General features: G+C 44.0%; 1 protein-coding gene across 1 annotated transcript in view; it reads left to right on the forward strand.

The window, feature by feature from the left end:
- Positions 1-25,403, forward strand: part of DNAH9 (dynein axonemal heavy chain 9) — a 273,515-nt gene that overhangs the window by 67,227 nt on the left and 180,885 nt on the right. Inside the window, exons 20-26 of the mRNA XM_064495271.1 lie at positions 4,416-5,286; positions 7,751-7,881; positions 8,223-8,349; positions 12,720-12,872; positions 14,071-14,196; positions 16,428-16,667; positions 17,010-17,170. Of these exons, the coding sequence (XP_064351341.1) occupies positions 4,416-5,286; positions 7,751-7,881; positions 8,223-8,349; positions 12,720-12,872; positions 14,071-14,196; positions 16,428-16,667; positions 17,010-17,170 (1,809 nt within the window). The remainder of the gene's footprint in view (positions 1-4,415; positions 5,287-7,750; positions 7,882-8,222; positions 8,350-12,719; positions 12,873-14,070; positions 14,197-16,427; positions 16,668-17,009; positions 17,171-25,403) is intronic.

Consider the following 25,403-nt stretch of genomic DNA (forward strand, 5'->3'; position numbering starts at 1 on the left):
GCAGAACCTGGGGTGTCCTCTGTGAATGCGAGTTTCTCTTGCTGATTAGATGACAGGTGATGCTCACATTGATCTCTTCTTTGGGAGGAAAAGGAAAGTGTGTGTCTCGAAAGGCTCTCGGTCTGACAGGTGCAGGGTGAAGGCAGGCGGCTTGGGGTGAGGTCCTTTCTTCATGTGCAAGTTGAGTTTTTCTACCTCCTGTTCTTAACTCGAGGCTGTCTCAGCACATTCCCAGCGGAGCTCTCTCATGTAACGTAATTGGCTGAATCACCGCACCCGGGTTCAAGGACTTGCCACAACTCTTAAAATTGGGGACTCATTCTCCCCGTTGAGTGGAAGGGATGCTCCACACTTGCAGTGGTTTTCTCTTCCTCAGTCTTCCTGCCCCTGAGCACAGGCCTGGCCTTAAGGAATGATGCCATGTCAGCCAGTCTTCTTACCACATCAGGATCAAGGTGATCCAGGGGTTTCTCAGCCAAAGCATTTGTTCCCTATGAGAGACCATCATTGTTTCCAGCTGGCCAGCGGCCAGAGTCAGTGAACGGTTGGGAGAACCTTCGTGAAGACAGCCGCCCACTGGGTGCTGTTCTGCATGACAGCCAGAGGAAGCCAGGCTTTCCAGACAGCCCAGGGCAGCAAACGTGAGGGAAGAAGGGCCTTCGTCTTACTTGTGCAGGGTCTGTTGTCTCTCCAAAAGCTGGAGAAAAGAGCGGTATTGGTCTTCAGCTCTCCCAGGCACACATCAGCACCCTCAGACATGTCATCGGTTCTGCGTGACCCTGTTCTTGCAGTTAATCTGATTCACTCACATGATTCAGGCTTCCACGGAGCACAAGAGGTTGTGATCTCAAGAGCAGAGTTGGCAAAAAATGTGTAAATACTGGGGTTTTCAGGTAATACACTTCCCCTGACCTCAAGGACGTACAGCCTCAGGGTCAATTTCAAAAATGAGTAACTAGACATTTTCATTGAGTGCCAACTTTAATGCTCCCTGAGGAGGCAGTTCATACCCCTTGCAGGAGACGGAGCTTGAGCCAGTGGGCAAATGAGAATTAGCTATTTGGAACAAAAAGACGAGTGGAAAGCGAGGATATTCCAGGCAAAGGAAGCAGAACATACAGAGACACGGGAGGATGAAACAGAACAAACAGGTGGAGAACTGCGTGTGTGTGTGGCTCGGATGCAGGCAGCGGGAGATGAGGATAGAGGGTCCCAGTGACCAGGCTCTGAGCACAGATGAGCATTGAGTTGTCCAAGCATGAGAACAACACATGTCCTGTAGACACCACTCTATCGTGGCTGCAGAGAACAGAACGAAGCGGGACATACTCAAGGCTGGGGCTCCACGGGAGGGTGATTACAGCAGCCGGGGTGAGAAGCGGGGGCCCTGAGCTGAAGCAGTGGCAGTGAGCATGGGGAGAGAGCAGGGTGGATGTGAGGGAGATGGAGGAGGAGAACCAGCAGGACTGATGGAATATGAGAGAGTTGTGCATGGCTCTCCATCTTCCATCTAGACAAGAAAGTGGAAGGCGGTGTGTCCCACTGCTCCTGAGATGGGGCCACAGGATGGGGAGGACTGAGAGTTCACCAGCCCCAAGTGGGCACGTCGAGGTCTGTGATACCTCTGGGGTGTTGAGCAGAGGTGTGGCGCTGTTCCTTGTGCGTACAGGTGTGGTGCTGAGGTTGGCATTTACCAGCTGCCGGCTTCCCAGGGATTCGTTTAAGTCACTTATTCCTCTCTCTCTCTCTCTATGCCCAGGTCTAGGTCGGGCCTGAATCAACGCTTTTTCCAAGTTCGCACACATGAGTATTTCCATTTCTCTTAATTATAGCTTTATTCATCCAGACTTTCCAGGCATTTCTCTTTTAGATTAAAATACTTTTGCATTATGATTTCAATTTCAAAGACTAACTACTCCCTTTCCCCTCCCGCTACTTTCTTGTTCTCATGCCGTATTGCTCCCCCAGGCTCTGGAGAACTGCTTCAAGTTTATTAGGCACATTAATCAGGTCTGTGTATATCCTGACAGTTTGCACTAGAGCTTTGAAATGGGAAGAGGGTTACCTGCTCTCCCGTCTAGAGGTTTCCTTTCACTGCTTAGGTCAAATTAACTTTCATGTGTGCTCAGCAACAGGAAATGACTGTCCACAAATTTAAACTATAAACAAAAATCATGCCACAGGGCAAATAAAGTTTGGAATAGGTTTGACAAATGATCACCTCTTACAAATATTTGAGGAACCGATATTGATTCAAGGATGTTCATATGTGCTGGGGAAAGAAGAGTTAGAAAGATCATTTATTATCCTCTGTGCGTACCCTGCCGGACCCTCATAGCTCCTATCTTCCCTAATGTTCCTGAGTGATACTCTGTTAATAAGTTGGACAGAACGTGGGCTCTTGGAATTTGTCTGATCTCATACTAACACCAAGAAGCTAAGTTCACTTGCCAGGTTCACTCTAGTCAAGATGGAAAGTAGAACCAACATACTCCAACAACAAGTCTTTGGAAACGAAGGGTGGGCAGAAGGACCATTCGTGCTCGGTAGTCTTTCCTGCTGGCCCACTTGCCGTGAGGGTATTAGTTTCTTTCCTTCTAGTGCTTTCTCCACGGCTCTCACAAGGGAGAAAGCTCCTTGCCTATGTAGACAAAGGGCCCTCTTCAGCTCTGAGGACTCCAGCCTGTTCCGAAGCACTTGGGAGCTGGACAGCGGTGAGACGCGGGATGATGTTCATTCTCATCCTCTTAAGATGAAAATCCACAGCCAGAGCACAGGAGCCAGAACTATGTAGATGGAACAAGCCGGAATGAAACGTAGCAAGCGTCACGGTTGATCTGACACTGACTTAACGGCATGCGTAACTGTTGTTGTGTTGCATGGTAATTAGGCTTGTGGCGAGCAGCTCAGGTAAACGACTTTAATTAGGATTACTTTCCATCCGTCAAGTCAAATGTTTCCAAAGACAACTGAGAGAAGGCATTTGTGTGCCATCCTCTTCCCTTTTCTCTCCCCCGTACCCCACCGACACACACACAAACGCGCTCGCACGCACACGCGTGCTTGTTTGAGAACAGTTCTCTAGTCGCTTCTTTCCTCTCAACAGTTCCTTTATGATGAGCCCCGTGGTGCTTATTCTGATTTTAGAGAAACATGGTATTCACACTTAAGTCATGGTATGCCCAATATCTAGCCCTCCCAGCACACAGCAACCAGGGGACCTGAGACTGTGATGGGAGGAAAGGATAAAGGGAGGCCAGGGGAGGAAAACTCAGGCTCTGGGTGCTCCTGACCCCAGAACCTTACCTGCCCACGTGGGTCCCTCTGTGTGTACAGTTCTCATGCTCTGCCAGGAATGCACGATGGAGGGGTAGCAGTGTAAAGTAGGTTAATGCCGGTGAGGCTCAGGAGCAGCAGTGGGTGCTGTGAGCACCGGGGAAAAGAGGGTGGGTAAGGAGACATGCACTAAAACTGTGAAGCTCGATGCAGTGCTTACAGGAGTCAAGTGCAGAACCAAAGGCTGCCCCAGGCGGCAGGAGGAGATGAGGGGCAACTTGATGGACGCTCCTAGGAGGTGAGGAGCCCTACGGGAGGCACACAGGGAGGGAAGGTACAGGACGCAGTGAGGGCCCTATGCTCAGATTTCAAGGACCCTCTCAGTGGTTCTCAAACCTGGAGGCGCTGTTCCCTGAAGGTGATTCTGGTCATTAGCGTGAGTTTCCCCACAGAGAAGTGCACCAACCTGGCACATCAGAATCACCTGGGGAGTTTGAAAAATTCTGTCACCTGGGTCCCATCCCCAAAGATCCTAAATTAGTCCAGGGAGCAGCCTGGGCATGGAACCATTTAAAGCTTCCAGGAGATTCTAACATGCAGCCAAGACTGAGAGCCACTGCCCTACAGGGAGCCATGCCAGAGCTGGTCAGGGTTGGACGTCCAAGTGCCAGTGACCTCACTTACAGACCACCCAGCACGAGCAGCTCCTGGCAGGAGCTTTGCCTTGACAGTGTTTGCAGTAACATGACAACGCTCTTTTGTGTCGAGTGGTCCAGAGGCCACCAAGTGGAAGCAGAGTCTAGACAGGGCGTGAACAAAGGGGTGTCCCCCACTACCCCTGGGTGGGGGCGGTGGGGGCGGTGGGGGATGGGAGGAGTATTTTTATTACCGTCTCAGAGGTGAAGAACAGATCCAAACATGGCGCTCCTCTGGAATTGTCCTTCCTCCAACTGGTTATGCTCATCCCGCTCCAACCCACCCAACCCACCCTGAATGTCTTCTTCCCAGGCTTTGGTGAAAGTCACTGCTCTTTGCTAAAATACTAAGCATTTAAAGATTTGAGCTGGTATCACTCGGGTAACTCTAAGAAATGGCCCCTGTGTGCCCTACTGATAAAGGGAAAACATTGTGTTTTGTAGGTTTGATAGTACTGACCCTCATCAAATGCTGGATGCCAGGCACATTGAGATCCAGCAGATGGAATCCACCGTGGCCTCCATTTCCAAGTCCGCCAGCTTGTTCGAGGTCAGTGTGCCAGACTACAAGCAGCTGAGGCAGTGTAGGAGGGAGATATGCCAGCTGAAGGAGCTCTGGGACATGATTGGGATGGTGACCTCCAGCATCCACGCCTGGGAGGCCACCCCATGGAGGAATATCAACGTGGAGGCCATGGAGCTGGAGTGCAAACAGTTTGTCAGGCTTATCCGGGCCCTGGACAAGGAGGTCAGGGCCTGGGAGGCCTTCACAGGCCTGGAAACCACCGTGCTGAACACGCTGACCTCCCTGAGGGCCGTGGCCGAGCTGCAGAACCCAGCCATCCGGGAGCGGCACTGGAGGCAGCTGATGCAGGCCACAGGCGTGAGCTTCACTGTGGATGAGGGCACCACCCTGGCTCACCTCCTGCAGCTCCAGCTGCACCACTTTGAGGACGAGGTCCAGGGCATTGTGGACAAAGCTGTGAAGGAGATGGGCATGGAGAAGATCTTGAAGGAGCTGCAGACCACCTGGGTGGGCATGGAATTCCAGTACGAGCCCCACCCACGGACCGGCATGCCCCTGCTGCGGTGTGACGAGGACCTCATCGAGGTTCTGGAGGACAACCAGGTCCAACTTCAGAACCTGATGATGTCCAAGTACATTGCTTTCTTCCTGGAGGAAGTGTCGGGCTGGCAGAAGAAGCTGTCCACCGCTGACGCTGTCATCTCCATCTGGTTTGATGTGCAGCGCACGTGGTCTCACCTGGAAAGTATATTCATTGGATCTGAAGATATCCGGGCTCAGCTGCCCCAGGTACCCGCTAAGGAAATCCTGCTCCCTCAGTTTCCTCCCCCGAGTCGAGGGACCGCCCCCCAGTTCCTGCGTCCTCTAGACCTTTCCTCCTCTGCCTCCTGCCTTGGCTTCACTCCAGGGTACCTCCAACAAGCGTTGACCTTACAAGCCAAAAGTCAGGTGGGAGAAAAGAGAGAAAGTGATATGCGTGCCCATCAGTTTGTTCTTAAATGGGTAGGAAGAAGCAAGGAGAACCTGGCTTTAAAAACAAACAAAATTGTACAAGAGAAATTTCAAAAATACGAACTGCTCTTGGGTTGCCCCACAGATCATTACAGTGCAGGTGTCGACTGGAAGTGAGCATCCTTCTAGGCAAACTCAAGTTCCTTCTCTGCAGCGAGCTGTTCTGTAAACCTCCGGTCTGTACCCACTTGCTAAGCAGCGGTCTTCAGCCAAATGCTAAATGAGGAATTTCTCTAAAATATGCATTCTTCTCATTACTACCTTTCCTGTAGTGGTTTGCCCCTTCTAATTTGTCCTAATTCATGTGCCATTAATTAACCTCCTCTCAGTGGACTCTAATTCATTAGGAAAAAAAATTTTTTTGCAGACTTTTTCTGTATCTCTCAGCATAGCAAGCTCTTTGCTTGCAAGTCAGTTTGATTCCAAAATGTCACATGTTGTGCAGACCTTGTTTGAAAGTTAAAGCACATTCTATCAAAACATGGTATTTTTCCAGCTCATGCCACAAAAGCGTATTTAATGTAATAAGGCAGATTAAAGGTTGTACATTTGCAATGAAAAAAAAAAGAAACAATTCTGCTCTCTGTTGTAATTAAGTGAAGCTAATAAGCCAGATTTTATCTATCTCCAGTGCTAGTGAATAAGGAAGCACAGGGTTAATGAGAAGGGGCGAGGACGAGGACGTAGGTGCAGACTTTTGTAGATGGTTTAAAGGAGACGTTTGAGAACTTTCAATTAAACATAGTAAAGAATTCACATCACTGATGTCTGTGGTTTGTGTGTAAAACATGTAAATACACTTATTTTCTTTGTATTAACAATATGGTAACAAAGACAATTCCAAAATACAATAAAATCAGTCATAATCTTACACCGTAACTAGTAAATATTTTCATTCATTATGAATATTTCCCAACTTTTGTTCACATCTACACGTGTTTTTACATAATTGCTCTCAATGTAATTACAATTTTCTATTCAGCTCTTTTCATTCGAACATTTATGTTGGACATTTCCGATACTTCTGTAACCTCGACACTTTTTTGTTTTTAATTGGTGTAAAATATCTCATTGTGGAGTCATAATTCACTTCAGCCCACCCTCTTGTTTTTGTATCTTAGGAGAAAGGCGTGGGTCACAGAGGCCCCAGCAGGCCGGGGCCACTGGCGAGGCTTGGGTTCTGACTCTCCCACTTGCAGCTGCAGGGCCTTAGGGAAGTTACTTAACCTTTCAGTGCCTTGATTTTCTCATATGTAAATTGGGACTAATACTGGTAACTACTTCAGGAATTTAATTAAAATCGGGCACAGAGCACATACCATTATGATTGTTATGTAATAATAACAACACAAGTGCTCACCAGGTGCCAGGTGTTGGCCTAAAGTGCTTTGCATTTTTTATTGTCTCAGTCATTTCAACAACACTGTGAGGGCTTGTGTGTTTAGGGGAAATGATACCTAATTAACTTGGACATCGTGCCAGCACGTTTGCTGTGGGAAAACTTGACTTTGGTTATGTAAACTTTTGCACGGACCCAGAAACAACACTGGGTCCATTTTCTCCCTGACTTAGGAGTTATGTATCTTGTGTGGTCTGCAACCCTGCTGGGGGCGGAGAAGTCCCTGAGACCTTTCCAGGAGATCCTCAAGGTCAAAACCATCTCAATAACACTACTAAAATGGTATTTGCCTCTTTTGCTCTGAGCATACAGTGGAGTTTTCCAAAGGCTACTTAACGTGAAGTCATGACAGATTGGATGCAGAAGCAGAGGAGAGAATCTGTCCATCCTCTAAGTCAGACATTAAAGGGATTTGTCCCCCCCACCACCAAAAAGTGAAATGATGCCACTTTTTCCTCTAAGTTACATTGTTTCGGAAAATATAACTGTTTTAGATAAAAACATGGTATTATGTTAACATAATTTTGATCTAAAAGTAACATAGAATTATTATTGTTGTCTTTAAAAATTTATCGACTAGCTTTTAATGTAGGAGATACATCGATAGATATAATATTACCTACATAAACAAAGTCTCTTTTCACACCTCAGTAATTTTTAAAAACATAAAGGGGTTTTAAGACCAAAATGTTTGAGAACCACTGTTTCCAGCTAAAGGCGTTCCCTTCTTTAAGACTAATCTGTAGTAGACAATGTAGGACCAGGTTTCAGAAGCAGACTTGAGGGTAGCTCCTTGGCATGGAGGGGAGTGATGGCTAACCTTTTCCACATTTTTATTTGCAGGATTCTAAAAGATTTGAAGGCATCGACATTGACTTTAAAGAGCTAGCTTACGATGCTCAGAAAACTCCAAACGTAGTGGAAGCCACCAACAAGTCAGGTCTTTATGAGAAACTGGAAGATATTCAGAGCAGGTGATGGTCAGCTTGCAGTCTCTTGTGTAATGGAGGAGGCGGCGTCCCCTTTCCCCTCTCTGTCTCTAAGGTCCTTGCCTTATTTAACTGCCTCTGAGAGAGTGCATGTGTCTGGTGTGTGCCTTGATTTGCCGGTGTGCTCGGGTAATCTGGGGCATTATTACAGGTGTTTATTCTGATGAAAATGTACCAGGGTGGATGTTCGCACCCACTCATATGTGTTCGACGCGCTGATTTCTGTGTGTAATCCACGTCGCCCTTGTTTGCCTTTAGGTGATGTCTATGTACTATACCTGGGTACATTTGGGCCAACTTAATTAGGACATTCTTTGTGCCCTCAGATTGCACCTGTGTGAGAAGGCCCTGACAGAGTACCTGGATACCAAAAGGCTGGCCTTCCCTAGGTTTTACTTTCTCTCCTCTTCCGACCTGTTGGACATCCTCTCCAATGGCACAGCCCCGCAACAGGTAAGTTGGGGAAGTACTTACAGAAACATCCAGAAGGACCAGGGGGCTCTAGCAGGAGAATTTCAGTTCCCCGTTATGCCTCCTACCTGGCAGAGTGCGTATTTCAGACCTGCGTTGCCATCGCATTGTTCCGAACCTCAGAGCTTTCTCCCTTCCCACTATTGCGGCTTCTCAGGGTTCCCCTCCAGCCCAGCCTTGGCTGTTACTCCCTAGAGTCAGAGAAGCTTTGACGATGGCAAAGGCGGAAGGGGCTAAGCCTTTTCAGAGAGTGCCTCTGATGTGATTCTGAAGAGAGATACAGTAAATAGCAGGCAAAAGTAATAGCTAAAATTTCCACGGAGAGAGAATTTTGGAAGTTGTATTAATGGGACATTGAGGTGGTTTATATGAATGTGTATGAGGAACCCAAAATTTGGGGTTCTAGCCACTGATTAACCATATAGTCTTGGGTATATCACTTCCGTGTGACAAAACTTTCCTTATCTTAAAATAGAAGCCTACCATGTTACCATTTTAAAAAATATTTAAGTATCTATCTTAGTCTATCTGACATTTCAATTAGCATTAATCCTTCTAGGTCCATCCATGTTGTTGCAGATGGCAAGATTTCATTCTTTTTTATGGCAGACTAGTATTCTATTTTATGTGTATATATATATATATATATATATATATATATACACACACACACACACACACACCATATTTCTTTTATTCATCCATCTGTTTTCATTTATATGTGGAATCTCAAAAACAAAACATGAATAAATGTAACAAAACAGAAACTGACACAGATACAGAGAACAAACTAGTAGTTGCCAGAGGGGAGGGGGGTTGAGGGACAGATGAACTAGGTGAAGGGGATTAAGAGGTACACACTACCAGTTACAGAATAAATAAGTCGCAAGGATGTAACCTACAGCATAAGGAATGTAGTCAGTATTACATAACTTTGTATGGTGTGTACAACCCACTGTGTTGTACACCTGAAACTAATATAATATTGTAAATCAACTGTATTTCAATAAACAAGAAAAAAGTAAAACTACATATATATGTATATATATTTTCTAATGGAAGCACTGTTGTATTTCGAGCTGTAGACAGTGGTTCTCAAACTTGAAAGTTCCCCAGAATCACGTGGAAGGCTTGTTAAAATACGGATTCCTAGACGCCACCCGCAGAGTTTCTGACTCAGCGGGTCTGGGTGGGGCTGGGGAATCTGCATTTCTAAGAATTTCCGAAGAAGTGTTGCTGCTGGTCTGAAGACCACATTTTGAGAACCTCTGCTACAGATCATGGAGTCTGGGTCTCAAAATGACCAACAGGAAGGAAGGATGATGTCTCTACGGTATGATCCTTTAGCTTCCCTCCCTTCTCACCCAAAGAAGGTTCAAGATTTGTTTGTGGTTCTCATTACCCTTTACACAGAGGGTATACAGTCAAAACACTGCATGCAGAAGTTCCTTGGGTGAGTTCTTCTCCACCTTTGGTGTGACTTTTTTACTCATTTGAAGTATAGCTGGGTTCATCTCTTTCTTTTTACTTTTCTGTTTTAGGGGTTTCCCATCCTCATTGATTTAGTTGTTTAAATACATAGAATTCTGAAAAGCTATGCAAAAAAATAAGTGAGAAATGGCAGTCCTTCCCCCATTCCTTCCAGGTCATCACTGCCTCCCCTCCTCCCACTGAGGCAGCCAATTCCATTAGTTTCTGGTTTCCCTTTCCTACGTTTATCTCTGAAAAAATAGGCAGATGTGCATTTACATTTGTACATGTACCTCTTCTTCCTTCCCCTTCTTTCTTACACCAAAGGCAGCACACTGTATATACTTGTTGGCAGTTTGCTTTTTTTTTTTTTCATAGTTGCATGTCCTAGGAATTACTTCATGTCACCCATATCAATTCAGAGGTATCTTCCTCGCTTTTTTTAATACCTGCATCATACTCCATAGTCTAACATACCATAGTTTGGCCTTAGGTTATTTATACTATTTTATAATTACAAATAATGTGGCATTGAATTAACTGTAGGCTTTGTATTGTTGGACGTCTGTCTTTCCGGTAAATTTCTGGAAGCGACATTGCTGGGTCACAGGGTAAATGCGTTTGTGGTCTTATTAGATACTGCCACACCCAGCCCTCCATAGGAGTTACTTCCTCTTAAATCACCACCAGTCATGGATGAGAGCTTCTCCAGCAGAGCCAAAAGATGGCACCCATGCCTAAGTTTTCTGTCTTTGTCATTAATTTTCTTACCAATTGGAATGATGCTTTCTGTTTGTTGGTAAGAAGCAATTACTAAAAAGAGGTTATCTCTGATAATTAAAGCCCCTTTTCCTCTATAGGTTGAAGTATTTATTAAGTAGCCCAGATATGGTGGAATTTAAATATTTATTACATTGACATTCTGTCTCATAACTTTATTTTCATTAATTCTGTGTATAGGAGGGGTTAAAGATCACTGCCCGATCTTTCATGGCTTTAATACATGATAGACTCACTCTTAAATGTTTATTTTTATTTATCTTTTACTTAGTTTGAGTAAATCTTTAAGCAGTCCTCCCCCACCCTCTTCCCCGGGAGAGGAAGAAGGACAGAACAGTTCCCAAGTCCTTCTGTGCCTGCAACTCTGTAGTTTTCACACGTGAGTGGCTGGCTGGGTTTGGAAGTCATGAGTCACAGCAATTTCCCTTCAAATCTCTGAAGACATAGCTCTGCTGTTTCTTGTTACAGAGAATTCATCTGAGGCCTGCCTGCTTTTTTTTTTTTTAAAACCTTTCTAGGTAGCCTAATTTCTTTCTAGTTAAATCTCTATAGAAATAAACATTTAAATTAATTTTTAATTTTTGAAAATGTCTATATGTTAAGATACTGCTTTATTTTATTAATTTTTCTAACACGTGATGAGTTTTTTCACTAGGAATTTCACTGTCTTGGAAAAGTTTTCTTTCAGTATGCTGTTATGTAATATTTCTATTCCAGTCATCTGGATAATTTTTTTCTCACGTTAATCGTATTGCCATGAGTTGAGATGATTACTTTCCTATATCCATACATATTTTTCTCTCTTAGTACTTTTCCTTGGCGTTCTTCTGTAGTTTCTCAAGTTCATCCACCATGTTTAATTTGTGTGTGTTGATTTGGTCCTTTTGTATTGCTGATGTTCCAAACTGTGCTGTGTCATTTGTTGGTTTCCTTATTTCTCTACCTCTACCAACTCTTCTTGCCTTTCACCTCGTATTTTATGGAGTTCATGTTTTCCTTTTGTTTAATTCAAAACAAAATGATGTGATATTTTTCATAACTACCTCTTTTCCTTTATTAAAAGAAGAACTACTTCTTTTTCCTTTATTTTTTGCTTTATTAAAGCTTCTAATGTATGTGCTTACTCTGTCTCTTGGGTCCTGCTTTCTCCTTCTTTTAAATTGTGGGATAACTTAATAGCTCTCATGTTAGTTGTTGTTTTTGTTTTAATCCACTATTTGCTCTTGGATAAAGAAAGGTCTGTCTCATCCCAGTATTTGCCCCGAGTCACTGTGGGTGGGATCTCCTCTAGTACCTTCACAGTTTACTTCAGCACTCTTAGAATTTTTCCTCTCGTCTCATAAGCTAGAGAGCTCATTGTTGTAAACTTAAGGACCACAACTCAGGGTACCAGCAGACTGTTGTATTAAAAACAACCTCTGCTAGGGGCAGCTTTCTGTTTGTTGTTTCTTCTTCACCTGCTGTTCCTCTCATCTCAGGACCACAGTGCAGCTCTATGTAGCATCGCTCCTAGAGTTACTGCCCAAGGCATCACTGTAAAGGGCCTCTGTGTCACGAGACGCCATGCTAGAGAAAAGCCCTGTCACGACCAAGCTTTCTGCTCGGTGTGGGCACGCTGACTCTGGCTTTGGACCCTCCAGAGGTTGATCTACACCAAAGTGGTTCCTACAACTGAGTCATTTCTTCCACAGGCCACCGTCACCACTGCCCTTGACCCTCCAGGTTTGGGCATGTTAGCATTCTTCTGCAGACTGTCCCCTGCCTATCTCCTCCTACAGCAGTGTTTCTTTAAGAAGAGAGCTTATGAATTAATCATCACGTTTTGTTCCAATCTGTTTCCATCTGTAGTAGATCAAGCAGAAATTAACCAAACTTTTGCAGCTTCATTAGTTTGCAGCTAGTGCGCGATACCCACTAGATCTGTCTTCCTTTTACCCAATCCAGTTGGCTCCCATCTTCACCTTCTCTTCATTCCCACAAGCTTCCTTCTAAGTGTTTGGTACCCAACGCCCTGATGGTTGCCAGGGGGTAGACTCTAAGCAATGCTAATAAGTGACTTCCTGGTCATGCTCTCCACTCCTTTGGCCTGGTTTCCTTCATAGGTTCAACGCCACCTTTCCAAACTCTTTGACAATATGGCCAAGATGCAATTCCAGCTAGACGCCAGTGGGAAACCAACCAAGATAAGTCTTGGCATGTACAGCAAGGAAGAAGAGTATGTGGCCTTCAGCGAGCCATGTGACTGCAGTGGGCAGGTAGGTAATGGAGAAGTCCTTCTTCTCTCAAGTGTCTGCGCTCACATACAGATGGCATCAGCCTTCAGAATGGCCCTTGTGACGTTGGGCCAGAACTGCTGTCTGTGCCCTGGGACGGGCAGTTCCCTTGACTCAAACCAACATTGGGGCAGCTTCCAGTGCCCGCTTTCCTCTCCAGGAGGGACATGTGTCAATATCCATACATCTCCTTAACCAAAGACCTGTGCAGAGAGGAATAAAATGCACATAAACAACTACCTGAGAGGATTTCAGAATGATTAGCAGCACCAGGAGATGTTCACATGACTAGCCCTGGAGCACCCCTCAGGGGGGTCTGGGACACTGACATCTTCCCTGGGAAAAAATGCCCTTTGAAATCGACCATTTTTCTGAGAGGTGACTTCTCTGTACAAATCCATCTTGCACAGCTGTGCTCCATGGAGGACCAACTGCCACCTGCTCCAGGAGCTGCTGGCTCCTCGTTTCCCAGCTACAATTCACAAAACACAAAGCTTGCAATGGTTCTCTCCTAAAAACGCCTTCCCATCTTTCACTATCACTACTAAAGTATGATCCCTTCCTTGTTCGTTGTCCTAAATGATCCAAAAAAGCATTGTGCCCGCAGTTCTAATCTAGTCCAGAGTAACACCTGGAGAAAGACCTTTTACAGTGTTCTACCACCTTCATCACCATGTATCTTGGAAGGCAATTCTAGTGCCAGAAAATAATCAGACACTCTCAGTTTCATGAGAGGGCCCTTGGGTCTGACTCAAACCTTGAGTGTTCTTTTTGTAGACCCAGAAAGCATTTAGTCGGAAAGTGTAATCCTGGCCTATGTCTCCATCCTCAGTGTGGACGATGTCATGACAGTCCATTGACTTGTTTACGCCAGCTCAGCCCAGGTTAAGGTTTCCCTGTGTGAACTCTGGGTGGCAGCCCCAAACCCCCTGAACCTGCTGCCCCTCCTGTGGGGCCCAGTGGGCACATCCACCTGTCATTAATTGAGCCTGGTTCTCACCTATCGCTGTCCTGCGTTACACAAACGAAATGTCTCCCTGTGCCTTCTGGCAGTCATTTAGGGTTGGACATCACGCCTGGGCTCCATTTTCTTCACTCCCCCAGGCCGACTGGAAGAAATCTGCATTACTGAGCACGTCTTCTTAGGAGCCCAACGTCTAACCCTGAGTTCCTCCTTCAGGTGGAAGTATGGTTGACCCATGTACTTGCTCACATGAAGGCCACTGTGAGGCGTGAGATGACAGAGGGTGTAACTGCCTGTGAAGAAAAGCCCAGGGAACACTGGCTCTTTGACTATCCAGCTCAGGTATTCTCCAAACCGGGACTTCGTGGGCCCCATCCTCTACTAGCTCTCTTCCTCGGTGACCTCTGTCACCTTCCTGGGGTTGCCAGACTTACTTGTGCGTCACAGTCAGGAGAGGCTGGTCTGCGAGGGCTCAGCAAGAAGGAGCAGGGGAATTGCCAGCCATGACCTTGGAGAATGAAGAGTTATCCATTTTTACTTTGGCTACAGGAGGGAGAGAATATGAATAATTCAGCTCACTGGCCCAGCCCACTCTGTCTGTGCCAAGCTCTTCCTGTTGACCAGCAGGAAGCAGGACAACATACCCTGCCCTGCTGGGTTACAGACTGGTGTGGAGTCAGTCACTCACAGGGCGGCCGGGTGTGACGATAAAGGAGGGTCGGGGTCCTCTGGGAGCATGTAGCTGGCTATCAGGGTCCAGGGATCACCCTCCTGAGAGTGTAATGTTTAAGCTGAGATCTGAAATAGGAGTGAAGGATGGAGGGAAGGAACATCGAGCATGGGGAAGAGCACAGGCAAAGGCTGAGAAGTAAGGGGAGCATAAAGTCTTTGAGGAGCTGAGTGCAGCTGAAGCAAGAATACGGGGAGGAGGGGGCAAGAGGCAGCGGATGGAGCCTGGAGAGGAAACTAGACCGTGGTATAGACCGTGAGAGGGGGTCTGATTTGATTCTGAGATACGTCTGAACCCTTTACCAGACTCTCAGAAGGGCAATAAGAGAGAGGGGAAAGCTAATGAGATTTTTTAAATGACTCTGCTTCAATATACCACTCCTCCCTCCCCTGTTAATGGCTAGTACAAGTGTTAGTGTATTGGGTTACAGCTGTTTGGTGGCAATTGAAGCCCTGGGTGTAGATAAGGGTGTCCTTAGAAAATATGTGGACTAAGATGAGGGTGTAGAGCAAACCCTTGAGCATCATTCAAAGGCTGAGTAGGCAAGGAGGAGCCAGTAAAGCAGAATTGAGAAACAGTACCTTTTCAGGTAGAAGGAGCACGAGGAAATGGTAATCATGGAAACCGAAACAAAGTGTTGACAGCAGGTAAAAGGTCAGTTGTGCCAAACACATCTAAGAGATCAAGCAAGATAAAGAGGCCAAGGAATATCCACGAACTTGGTGAGGCCACTTCAGTGGCGTGGTAGAGAAGAGCGACGTTGCAGGAGGTTGACAAGTGAGAAGAAGGTGGGAAGATGTTGAGAGCGAGTGCCGACAGACAGTGAGAAGAGAGATAAGCCAGTGCTGCAGAGGGGAAGAGGTGTTTTTTTAACAGTGTAATTGGCACATCACATCCAGAGCATCCCAACAAGACCACAACACAGGAGGAGCTTCTTCACAAAATCCAGTGTGTCTAAATGCAGAGGCAAAAACAGGTAGATTAGGGAGTGGTGCTTTTTACTACAGCAGAATTCTCTCCTTCACAAAGGGAATAATCCCCACCAGGATTCCTGTTTACCTGATTCAGAATTTTGAGGCAAGAAAATTTGTTACCTCTCATTGCTGTGACAGACAGACATCACCCAGAGCAGTGACACTGCAGATGGCCAGTGTCTCTAAATCCTGCTCCATGGATAATCAGAGCCATCCATTTGCCGTATTAAGTTTCTCAGCAAACAGAAGAAAAGTTCACTTGAATCACTTTTTCCATTCATTTGTTTTGAATCTCTGAAGAGTGCAAATCATATTGACCACACTGAATTCCAGTGTAATTCACCCCAACTTTCAAGAGTAAGCCTTTCAAAGTTCTAGGTTCTAAGAAATAAAAAATGTAAGGAAAGTATTATGGGCAAGAGAAAATATGTCACACGTGGTCAGCAGTGGCTCATTAAACTAGAATACTCTGACCACAGCAGGTTCCAGGAGAACAGAGCAAAGACCGTGTGTCATTGAGATGTTCAGTCAGCGTTCTGGTATTCTCCCCGGCACAGGAAGAGTGCTGCCGCTTGGGAAGTGAAAACAGGAAGATCAGTGCAGCAGCGACATTGACCAGAGCGAGCCTTTGGTTGTTCTTAACCAAATGATACATTTTTCAAGAGCAGAAAATGTTTCCCCCACTGGTGGTGTACCCACTTCACATCCCCAAGGATCTAGAGCCATGTGACCCAGTGGATCAGTGCTGGTGGGAGAGGGAGGGAAGGGGCATACGTCACCCCCATGGTTACATTCTGCTGAGTAATGAGTGGACTGGTTTTGGAGACAGTCCTGATGATGGCTTTACTGAGTGACTCATGATACCACAGGTGGCCCTGACCTGCACTCAGATCTGGTGGACCACAGAGGTGGGCATGGCATTTGCCAGGCTGGAGGAAGGCTATGAGAATGCCATGAAGGACTATTACAAGAAGCAAGTGGCTCAGCTCAAAACCCTCATCTCTATGCTGATCGGCCAGCTCTCCAAGGGGGACAGGCAGAAGATCATGACCATATGTACCATCGACGTCCACGCCCGGGATGTGGTGGCCAAGATGATCGCTCAGAAGGTGAGGCCCAAACTTGCCAGAGTGTCACTCTTTGTGGGCAGCTGCACCATGAAAATTTGGGTTAGGCCAACTCACATGTGGCCAGAACATGGGGCCCCCAGACTCAGCACTGACCAGAGAGCTGGGTGAGGATTGTGGTGGCTGTGCCTACCTTTTAAATTCTAGCAAAACTGTAATCCAATCAGCTCATGCCTTCTGTGCTGTGGTGGGCAGCGTGCTGCTCTCTTGACTGGTACACAACACCCAAGTCATCCGGAGCCCTGTGTATCCTGTGGCCCAAGGGCCTCCTGCTACCTGTTGAATCCTGTGATTCACCCACCTGTTCTTCCGGTCTCCCTCTAGGTGGACAGTGCCCAGGCTTTCCTCTGGCTGTCCCAGCTGCGGCATCGCTGGGATGACGAGGCCAAGCACTGCTTTGCCAACATCTGTGACGCCCAGTTTCTGTATTCCTATGAATACCTGGGAAATACACCTCGCCTAGTGATCACGCCTTTGACAGACAGGTGAGCACAGCATCAGCCACTGATGCCTAGGCCATCTAGGGACAAGGCCACTGTCACTTGTATTTGTCCATGGAGCTGCAGGCTGAAGGCCTGACTTAACACAGCAGATGCGAAATAAAATAGAGTGTGTAGGGCAGAGGCCTTATCAAAACACACCCCAGAGCTAATCCATGAGCTGTGACTTTCTGAGGAATGACTGGGCAGTCCCACACCCTGGGATTCTACTACCAGCTGTGACACATACCAGCTGTTTGACCATGAAAAACTTAGGACCTAATTCTTAATTTCTTCATCTGTGAAATGGAGGTAGTAACTGTTCCTGGAAGAGGGAGTAGACCCTTGACTTTGGGGAAAGTAGTTACTAAGAATCCTGGGAAGATGGGTTAAGAGTCAGACTGTGAAGTTTGAAAATTACATTCTTTATCCAGTCAGTAGTAATAAACTATTAAAATTTTTCATCAGAGGAGTAAAGCAATGAAAACTTACTTTATGAAGATTCCTGAGAACCTGGGCAAAGGAGAGAGAGGACAGGGAGATAAGGTCGTGGTCCACATGAGAAATGGTATATTAATTCTGCAGAGTTGCCTATAAATTCTGTTAAAAACTGATGCCCTTTCCCCTTGTAATCCCATTGAACACTAAATCTCTTCTTCTCCGGAAAGAGCTGCATATCTGAGTGACAGGCTCACCCTACATAAGTGACTTGTAGGTAAGGAAGAGATTGTCGTAAATTGTGAAGGTTGAAATGGCCGAATAGGAGCTGGGCCATCTTTCACTTAATTTTCTCTCTGCCTGTGTTAAGTGTCATCGCCCATGTTCTGGCTAAATCCTCAGATATATTTCCAAATGACATTTTGTTAAATTGTAATCCCTGTGCTCATGGAGTGAATAGGAATGTGTCCCAAGTCCAAAGCAGTTGGAAGTCCCTGCATCATCCATAGAGTCAGACCTCACGGTACATCTCGCCCCACGCTTTTCACTTCTTTAATTCTTTTCTCTGCCCAGGCTGGAGGGATCTTCCATCCAGAGTCCCACTCAGCCTGCTCCCCACTTACTCCTGCATCTCTCTTTTGTGGGCGCCTGCAGAGGTCACTTCACTATCTCCACTCACTCCCCACTGCATTTAGACTAAAAGCTGGATTCCTCGTGGAACCTAGTGGATCCTGCCACCTGCCCTGCCGCCTCGCCCCCTGCACTCCAGCCACACACACACACACATACCCATACAATCACACACCCATATAACACACACACAGAGCCACACATGCAGCCATACACACACCCACAACCACACACATAACTACACACACACACACACACGGAGCAATAACCCTGTGTGTCCTTCTGTTTATCCTCTCCCTGACTTTTCCCACATTCTGAAATGAACTTGCCTTTCTGGTTCTTCGCAGCATTTCCCTTTGGAATATGAACTTCTTGTTCTCAGGGACATCTGTCTGTCTTGTTTGTTGCTGTTATCACCAATACCTAGTACGTGTTGAATCCGTTCATCTGTTGATAAGTAAATTGTTGTTGAATATTGAAAACCTGGATCGTAAGAACGACTGAATCAGGAAGGGGAAGTCGACTCAGAGGAGGGGTCCACACAGGACTCTGTCTGTCCTTGGCTCCCAGAGAAGAGGGAGCATGTCTCTGTCTTCTGCTCTTATCTGGGTGCTGCCTGTCCTCCCTGCCCCAGCTTAGGACAAAGGGAAGATAAGGTCAGTTCGGGGGGTATGCCAATTTCTCTGCAGCTGGGACAGTAAAGACAGCAGCAGCTCTGGGGGTTTGAGCATCTCAAGGGTTTTACTTGGGTTTTCCTGGGGCACAGTCAGTTGGAGGGGCTCATTAGCTGTGGGTTCAAGGAAAAGTTTTCCTACCTCAGGCTTCATTCAGAGTGGACCCTCTCATGTATCTTGTCTTTATGGTGATTCGCAGCAAGACACCCACTCTAAACAGGAAGGACATCTGATACAGCATTCTCCTTTGCAGTGAGTTTTTCTGCCTGCCTTGGACTATGAGCTAATGGTTTTGGAATTTATATCGCTTGGAACAGAGTAACGAAGCTATTATATATTTGAGCAACTTGATTAATGTCTGTCTTTCACTCCGGACTATATGTTCCACGAAAACGTTGACTTTAATTTGCTCACTGCTCTGCCCCAGGACCCAGCACTGTGTCCAGCAAGTAATCTGCACTCAAGAAGTGCTTCTTGGGTGAATGCAGTGCAATGATCCCTGAGACGCAGGATAATGTGCCTGGCTTCCTATACCACTCAAAATATTTCCTTCCTTCCCACTGACACATCAGGCATCATTCCAAGCGATAAAAAGTACAGGGCTTTTCTTTTCCCTGGGTGTTCACACCTGCCCAGGAGTTGAAGAAGATAATGACCTCTTTTAGATTTAAAGGTCTCTGGTATGCTAATGCCGAATGCCTTATAGAAGGAGGGGTGAAGTTTTGACAATGAATTATTTCTGAAATAGGCATTTATCACCTCTCCTATGAAATGATGCAAATAGAAACTTTGAAGGAAGATTAGCTGCGAAGAATGGCGAATACTGTGTAGACCTTGACCTTGTTCTGCACATTAGATGCTTTTCTGATTAAGCAGTAGGTAGTGAATATGTAATATGGCAAATTCCATTTTCTCATTGACTTCCATTATTATCTCAAGAAATGTTTTGCCTAGGGAAAAGAAAAAAAAAAACAACTGGCCCCAACACAGAAAATCACATTTTAAAGAACATTCAGCTTTTGCTGCTGTGTCGCTTAAGTACATTTAATTCTCTCCTGCCAGAGGAATTAATCAAATGGACAATTGATCCATACAACCTCTGCACATTCATTAAAAGCACAACCGCATCACAGTACGTCCGACTGATTATGCCTGTTTCTTTGGAATTTCCCACTGTCTGGATGGGACTTGAATATATAAGTAGGCACAATGGCTCAGCCATTGTCGCAGGACTTTGGCACGATTCTAAGTTGAAGAACTAAATGGAGATGCCTTCTTAGGCTGAACAAAAGCCATTCTCATAAGCTGTTTCTTAACCTTAGGATGATCTCCTCCCCCTGCTCCCCTTCCCTCACCTTTGCACACAAGCGCCCCTTCTGCTACTGTAAGCACTGTTTTATCAATTTTGCTTATCAATTTTGAGTACCTCTTAATGTCTCAGGGACTATTACAAGTTGGTGAGAGAGAACTGATGCCAGCGTCTTTGAGGGTGATCTGCTAGATAGGACGCAACTAGCAAAGTCATACACTTTCTTTTTAAGTTTTTTGTTTTATCAAAGTAGAGTTGATTTACAGCGTTACGTTACTTTCAGGTATACAGCATAGTGATTCACTGTTTCTTACAGACGATACTCCACTTAAAGTTATTATAAAGTATTAGTTATATTCCTGTCCTGTGCATTACCTCCTTGTATGTTTGTTTATTTATACCTAGTAGTTAGTACCTCTTATTCCCCTTGCTTTGTCTTGTTCCTCTCTCCCACCCTCTCCTGCTAGTAACCACTGGTTTGTTCTCTGTGTCTCTTAGTCTGTTTCTGTTTTGCTATATTCATTCATTATATTTTTTAGATTCCACATATAAGTGAAAGCATACAGTATTTGTCTTTCTCTGTCTGACTTAACTTCACTAAGCATAATAGCCTCCATGTTCATCCATGTTGTTGCAAATGGCAAAATTTCAGTTTTTTAAAAGCTTTCGTACAATGAAAGAAGCCATCAACCAAACAAAAAGACAGCCTACTAAATGGGAAAAGATACTTGCAAATGATATGTCTGATAAGGGGTTAATATCCAAAATATATAAAAAAGCTCTCAGAACTCTCTTATCAAAAAACAGACAGCCTGATTTTAAAATGGGCAACAGACCTGAATAGACATGTTTTCCAAAGAAGACATACAGATGGCCAACAAGCACATGAAAAAAATGCTCAACATCACTAAGCATCAGGGAAATCCAAATCAAAACCACAGTGAGAGACTATCTCACTCTTGTTAGAATGCCTGTCATCAAAAAGACAGCAGATAATAAATGTTGGCAGGGATGTGGAGAAAAGGGAACCCTATTCACTGTTGGTGGGAATGTAAGTGTGTAGCCACTGTGGAAGACGGTATGCAGGTTCCTCAAAACATTGAAAATAGAATTACCATATGATCTAGCAATTCAAATTTTTATCTGATATTTTTATGGAAAAACTTTGTAATCTGTAAGCAAAGGAAATAAAAGTTACCTGGGCATCAGTCTGTTTCCTTCTGATGTAGATTTTAAAAAAATGAAATTGCAATCATATGCTGTAGATAAAATATCATAGATTTTTAATGTAACATTGTAACATGTATTCTCTAAATATTCTTCTAAAACACTCTTAGAGCTAGATTCCCTTCTACTTACAAGTATCCCAAAATTTATGTAATGTAACCGTATTATGGGATATTTAAATTACATCTAAGCTTTTACTACCAAAAATAAGGCTGCCATGAACTCACTTCTATATAAATTTTTACTGTATTTCTCAATACTTCTGCAGAGAGATTCCAAGAAACAGGGTTATTAGCTGATAGATACTTCCAAATTATTCTTGAAAAAGGTATTGTTCCCAGTCTCACTAGCAGTTTATGAGATGTTCACCTCACAATATCCTCGCCCGCATTAAGTATTATTGTTTACAATATTACTCATTTTATAAGTTAAATGGTATCTCATTTGGACCCTGATTAAGCTCAAAACACTTGAGCATTTCATGTGTTTACTGGCTATTACATTTCCTTCTCCCATGAATTATTTGTTACTGTCGCTACCCATTTTATTACTTTTATGCTTAGAAAGTTCCCGCCCATTTTAAGAGCAGCTTAATAATATTCACTTATATTTTATTATAGTTTATTTAATTTTTCCTTTAAGCTTTTAAAATTCTTGGGTAAACTTTTTGACTATTGAGTAAAGTGAGTGTTTTCATCAAAACATTTTTGGTTACAAATGATAGAAGCCAAACTAACTTAGAAAGAAGACTTATTATCTCACATACCCGGGAAAGGAGTCCAGCTTGCTGCAGGGTAACCAGCTGTAGGGCCTAAGCAGGGAGACATCCAGGCTTTCTCTCTCCTCTCGGGGCTCTGCTTCCTTCTGAGTGTTGACTTCTTTCTTGCATGGGTTTTCTTTGGCTGGAAAAATGGCCCATGCCTGATCCAGGGGGAAGAGAGACCCTTTCTTTCCCAGCACCATAGTCAGATTCCTTGCAGGGACTCTGATTGATCTTGTTTGGATAATATGTGTGTCTCTGAGCCAGTTACTGGCACCAATGAAATGGGGTATTTTGCCCAGCCTGAGCCTGTGCCCACCCCTGGGAAGGTGGGAAATGCTTTGATTGGCAGCCCCGCGGAAATACACTATGTAAAGGAGAGATGGCCTTCCAAAGTATGAAGTCCTGGGCAAGGAAGACTCACAGAAACTATGTTATGGAATATAATTATATATTCTATATATACATATGTGTGTGTGTGTATAAAATTCAGTTTTTGTGTGTCTAAGTGATCAGTAGACCCAACACATGATTTATGGGTCCTTTCTCTCATTGGTTTGTGATGTTTGCTCAACCATATTCAAAATTTTGAGCCTATCAAACTACCTCAAAGTATCCATTCTTACTCTGTTTCATCAATACATCAGTCCTTCCATATGCAATACTTTTTAAGGATTGTAGCTTTGTTGTGAGTTGTAATATTTTTATATAAAGGTCTGCATCGTCTGTCTTCATTTTCCTTTCCTTTATTTTTGTTTTAGCTCTTCTGTTTCTTCTTTCAAATGAAGTTTAATCATTTTGTCTAGTTCCAAAATATAAATGATTAAAGTTTTGACTGGTGAGCCTTAAACCCTTCAAATTAATTTTGAGAGAATGGCCAGGCCATCTTTATAATATGTAGTTTGTTTCTCTTTATTCATATCTTTGATTGTGTTTCTCAGAAAAGTTTGTAAGTATCTTCCTATAGGTTTTGAGTGTATCTTATTGTCATCGCTAAGTAGTTTTTAATTCTTTGTTCCTATGTAAGATTGTTTCTACATTGCGTATGTATTTTAAAACAAGTTTATTGGACTTTATTTTATGTCAAAAATTTTACCCATTCCAAGTGCACGGTTCAATGATTGTTAGTAACTTCACCAAGTAGTGTAACTATAACCATAAATCAATTTTGCAACAATTTTATGACCTCAGTGAGATCCCTCATGCCCACCGCCAGCCCCAGGCAACCACTAATCTACTTTCTGTTCCTATAAATTTGCTTGTTCTGGACATTTCTTATGAATGGAACCATGTAGTCTCTTGTGTCTGGCTTGTTTTATTTTGTATGTTTTCATTTGTGATAGAACATGTGTCAGTAGTTTGTTACTTATTATTTCTGAGTAATTTTCCATTTTATAGATATGACACATTTTGTCTATCCAGTCACCTTCTGTTACTTTTCAGTTTGGGGCTATTATAAGCAATGGCACTGTGAACATTTGCTTGCGAGTCTTTGTGTAGACATATTTCTCTCGGGAGGATACCTAAGAGGGGAATTGCTGGGTGGTATGGCAGCTTTATGTTTAACTTTTTGATAAACTGCCAAACTATTTTCCAAAGTGGATGGATCATTTTACATCCCCACTGGCAATGTATGAAGGTTCCCGTTTCTCCACATCCCTGACATTTACTATTATCTGTCTTATTTCTTATTCTAGTGGATGTGAAGTAGCATCTCATTCGAGTTCTGATCTGCATTTCTCTAATAATGTTATTGAGCATGTTTGCATGTGTTCATTAATCATTTGTATATCTTCTTTGGCATCATTTCTGTTCACATCTTTTGTCTATTGTTTGATTGGCCTGTCCTCTTTTTGAGTTGTAAGACTGCCTTGTATATTCTAGATATATCATGTATGGGTTTGGTATATTTTATCCCAGCCTGTTGTTTACCTTTTCATTTTCTTAATGGCATCTAAGTACAGAAGTTTTTAGTTTTGATGAGGTCCATTTTGTCAGTTTTTTCTTTTATGGGACATGCTTTTGGTATTGTAACTAAGAAATCTTTGCTTAATTTCATTGTATCTTTAACTTTCTTTTCACTTGCATGTAGGAGAATATTGATTTTTGTAAATCTCCTTTTCTGTCTATCTACTGCCCTGCATTAAAAATTCTAAGAATTTTGCTCTTTAAAAAAAAAGCATTGGGGGAAGGGGGAGGTAATTAGGTTTACTTATTTGTTTATTTTTGGAGGAGGTACTGGGAATTGAACCCAGGACCTTGTGTATGCTAAGCGTGTGCTCTGCCACTTGAACTGTATCCTCCCTTCAAGAATCTTGCTCGAGTCCCTTTTTTCTAACCAACTTCTAGAATTTCTAATTATATTTGAACCATAATTAAACTATTTAAGTTTAGTTATTAGGTGTGTGCTATTTTTGGTAGAGAGATCATATGTCAGTCATTGCTCTCAGTTCTTCCTGTCACGTTTTGAGAAAGACATTTCCCAACTAGCGCAGGCAAACAAAGATGAAGGACCTCATTACCGAGCAGCACAAGGTATAGGTCTTAGAATCGGAGGTATTTATGCTGAGGACAATTTTCAAAATTTAAATATTAAAAAATTATGAAATGGACAGATTTGTTTTAGATTAAGGCTAAGGACATTCCTCTTCTTTTAATGCTGCTTCTCATATTAAGCCAGGAACCTATCAAAAGACCCGGAATTCCTGGGAACTGCCGTCTAACCGCAGCGCCCCATTCTGTGTACATGCAAGTGCTCAGAAGATTCATTTGCACTTGTCCTTCCTGAATTTCACTGTATTGGGTCTACCCAATCATTTTTTATTATTAAAATTATTTAGAATTTTGGTCTGCCTTCTATCCAATTATTTCTTAATTCAAGACATCAGGGGTCTGTGTCCCTCCAAGTAGATATTGTTGCGTCCATATTCATTCTCAGTTACGATTATTGAACCGTGTGGTAGGTGGAATTCTAAGAATGATGTCCAGTGACCTTTTTCGGTGTATAATCTCCTCTTCTTTGAGTGTGGGTGGAAACTATAAATAGGATGACATCACTCTCATCAGTGTATTTTGCTTTATGGCAAGAAGGAAGATTTTCTGGTGACCCAATATCACATGAGCCCTTAAAAGTAGAGCTTTCTCCTGGCTGAGGGCAGAGGGGGAGGTCACAGAGGTTTGAATGACATGCCAGTGCTGGTT

Source organism: Camelus dromedarius, chromosome 16, assembly GCF_036321535.1.
Source record: "Camelus dromedarius isolate mCamDro1 chromosome 16, mCamDro1.pat, whole genome shotgun sequence".
NCBI lineage: Eukaryota > Metazoa > Chordata > Mammalia > Artiodactyla > Camelidae > Camelus > Camelus dromedarius.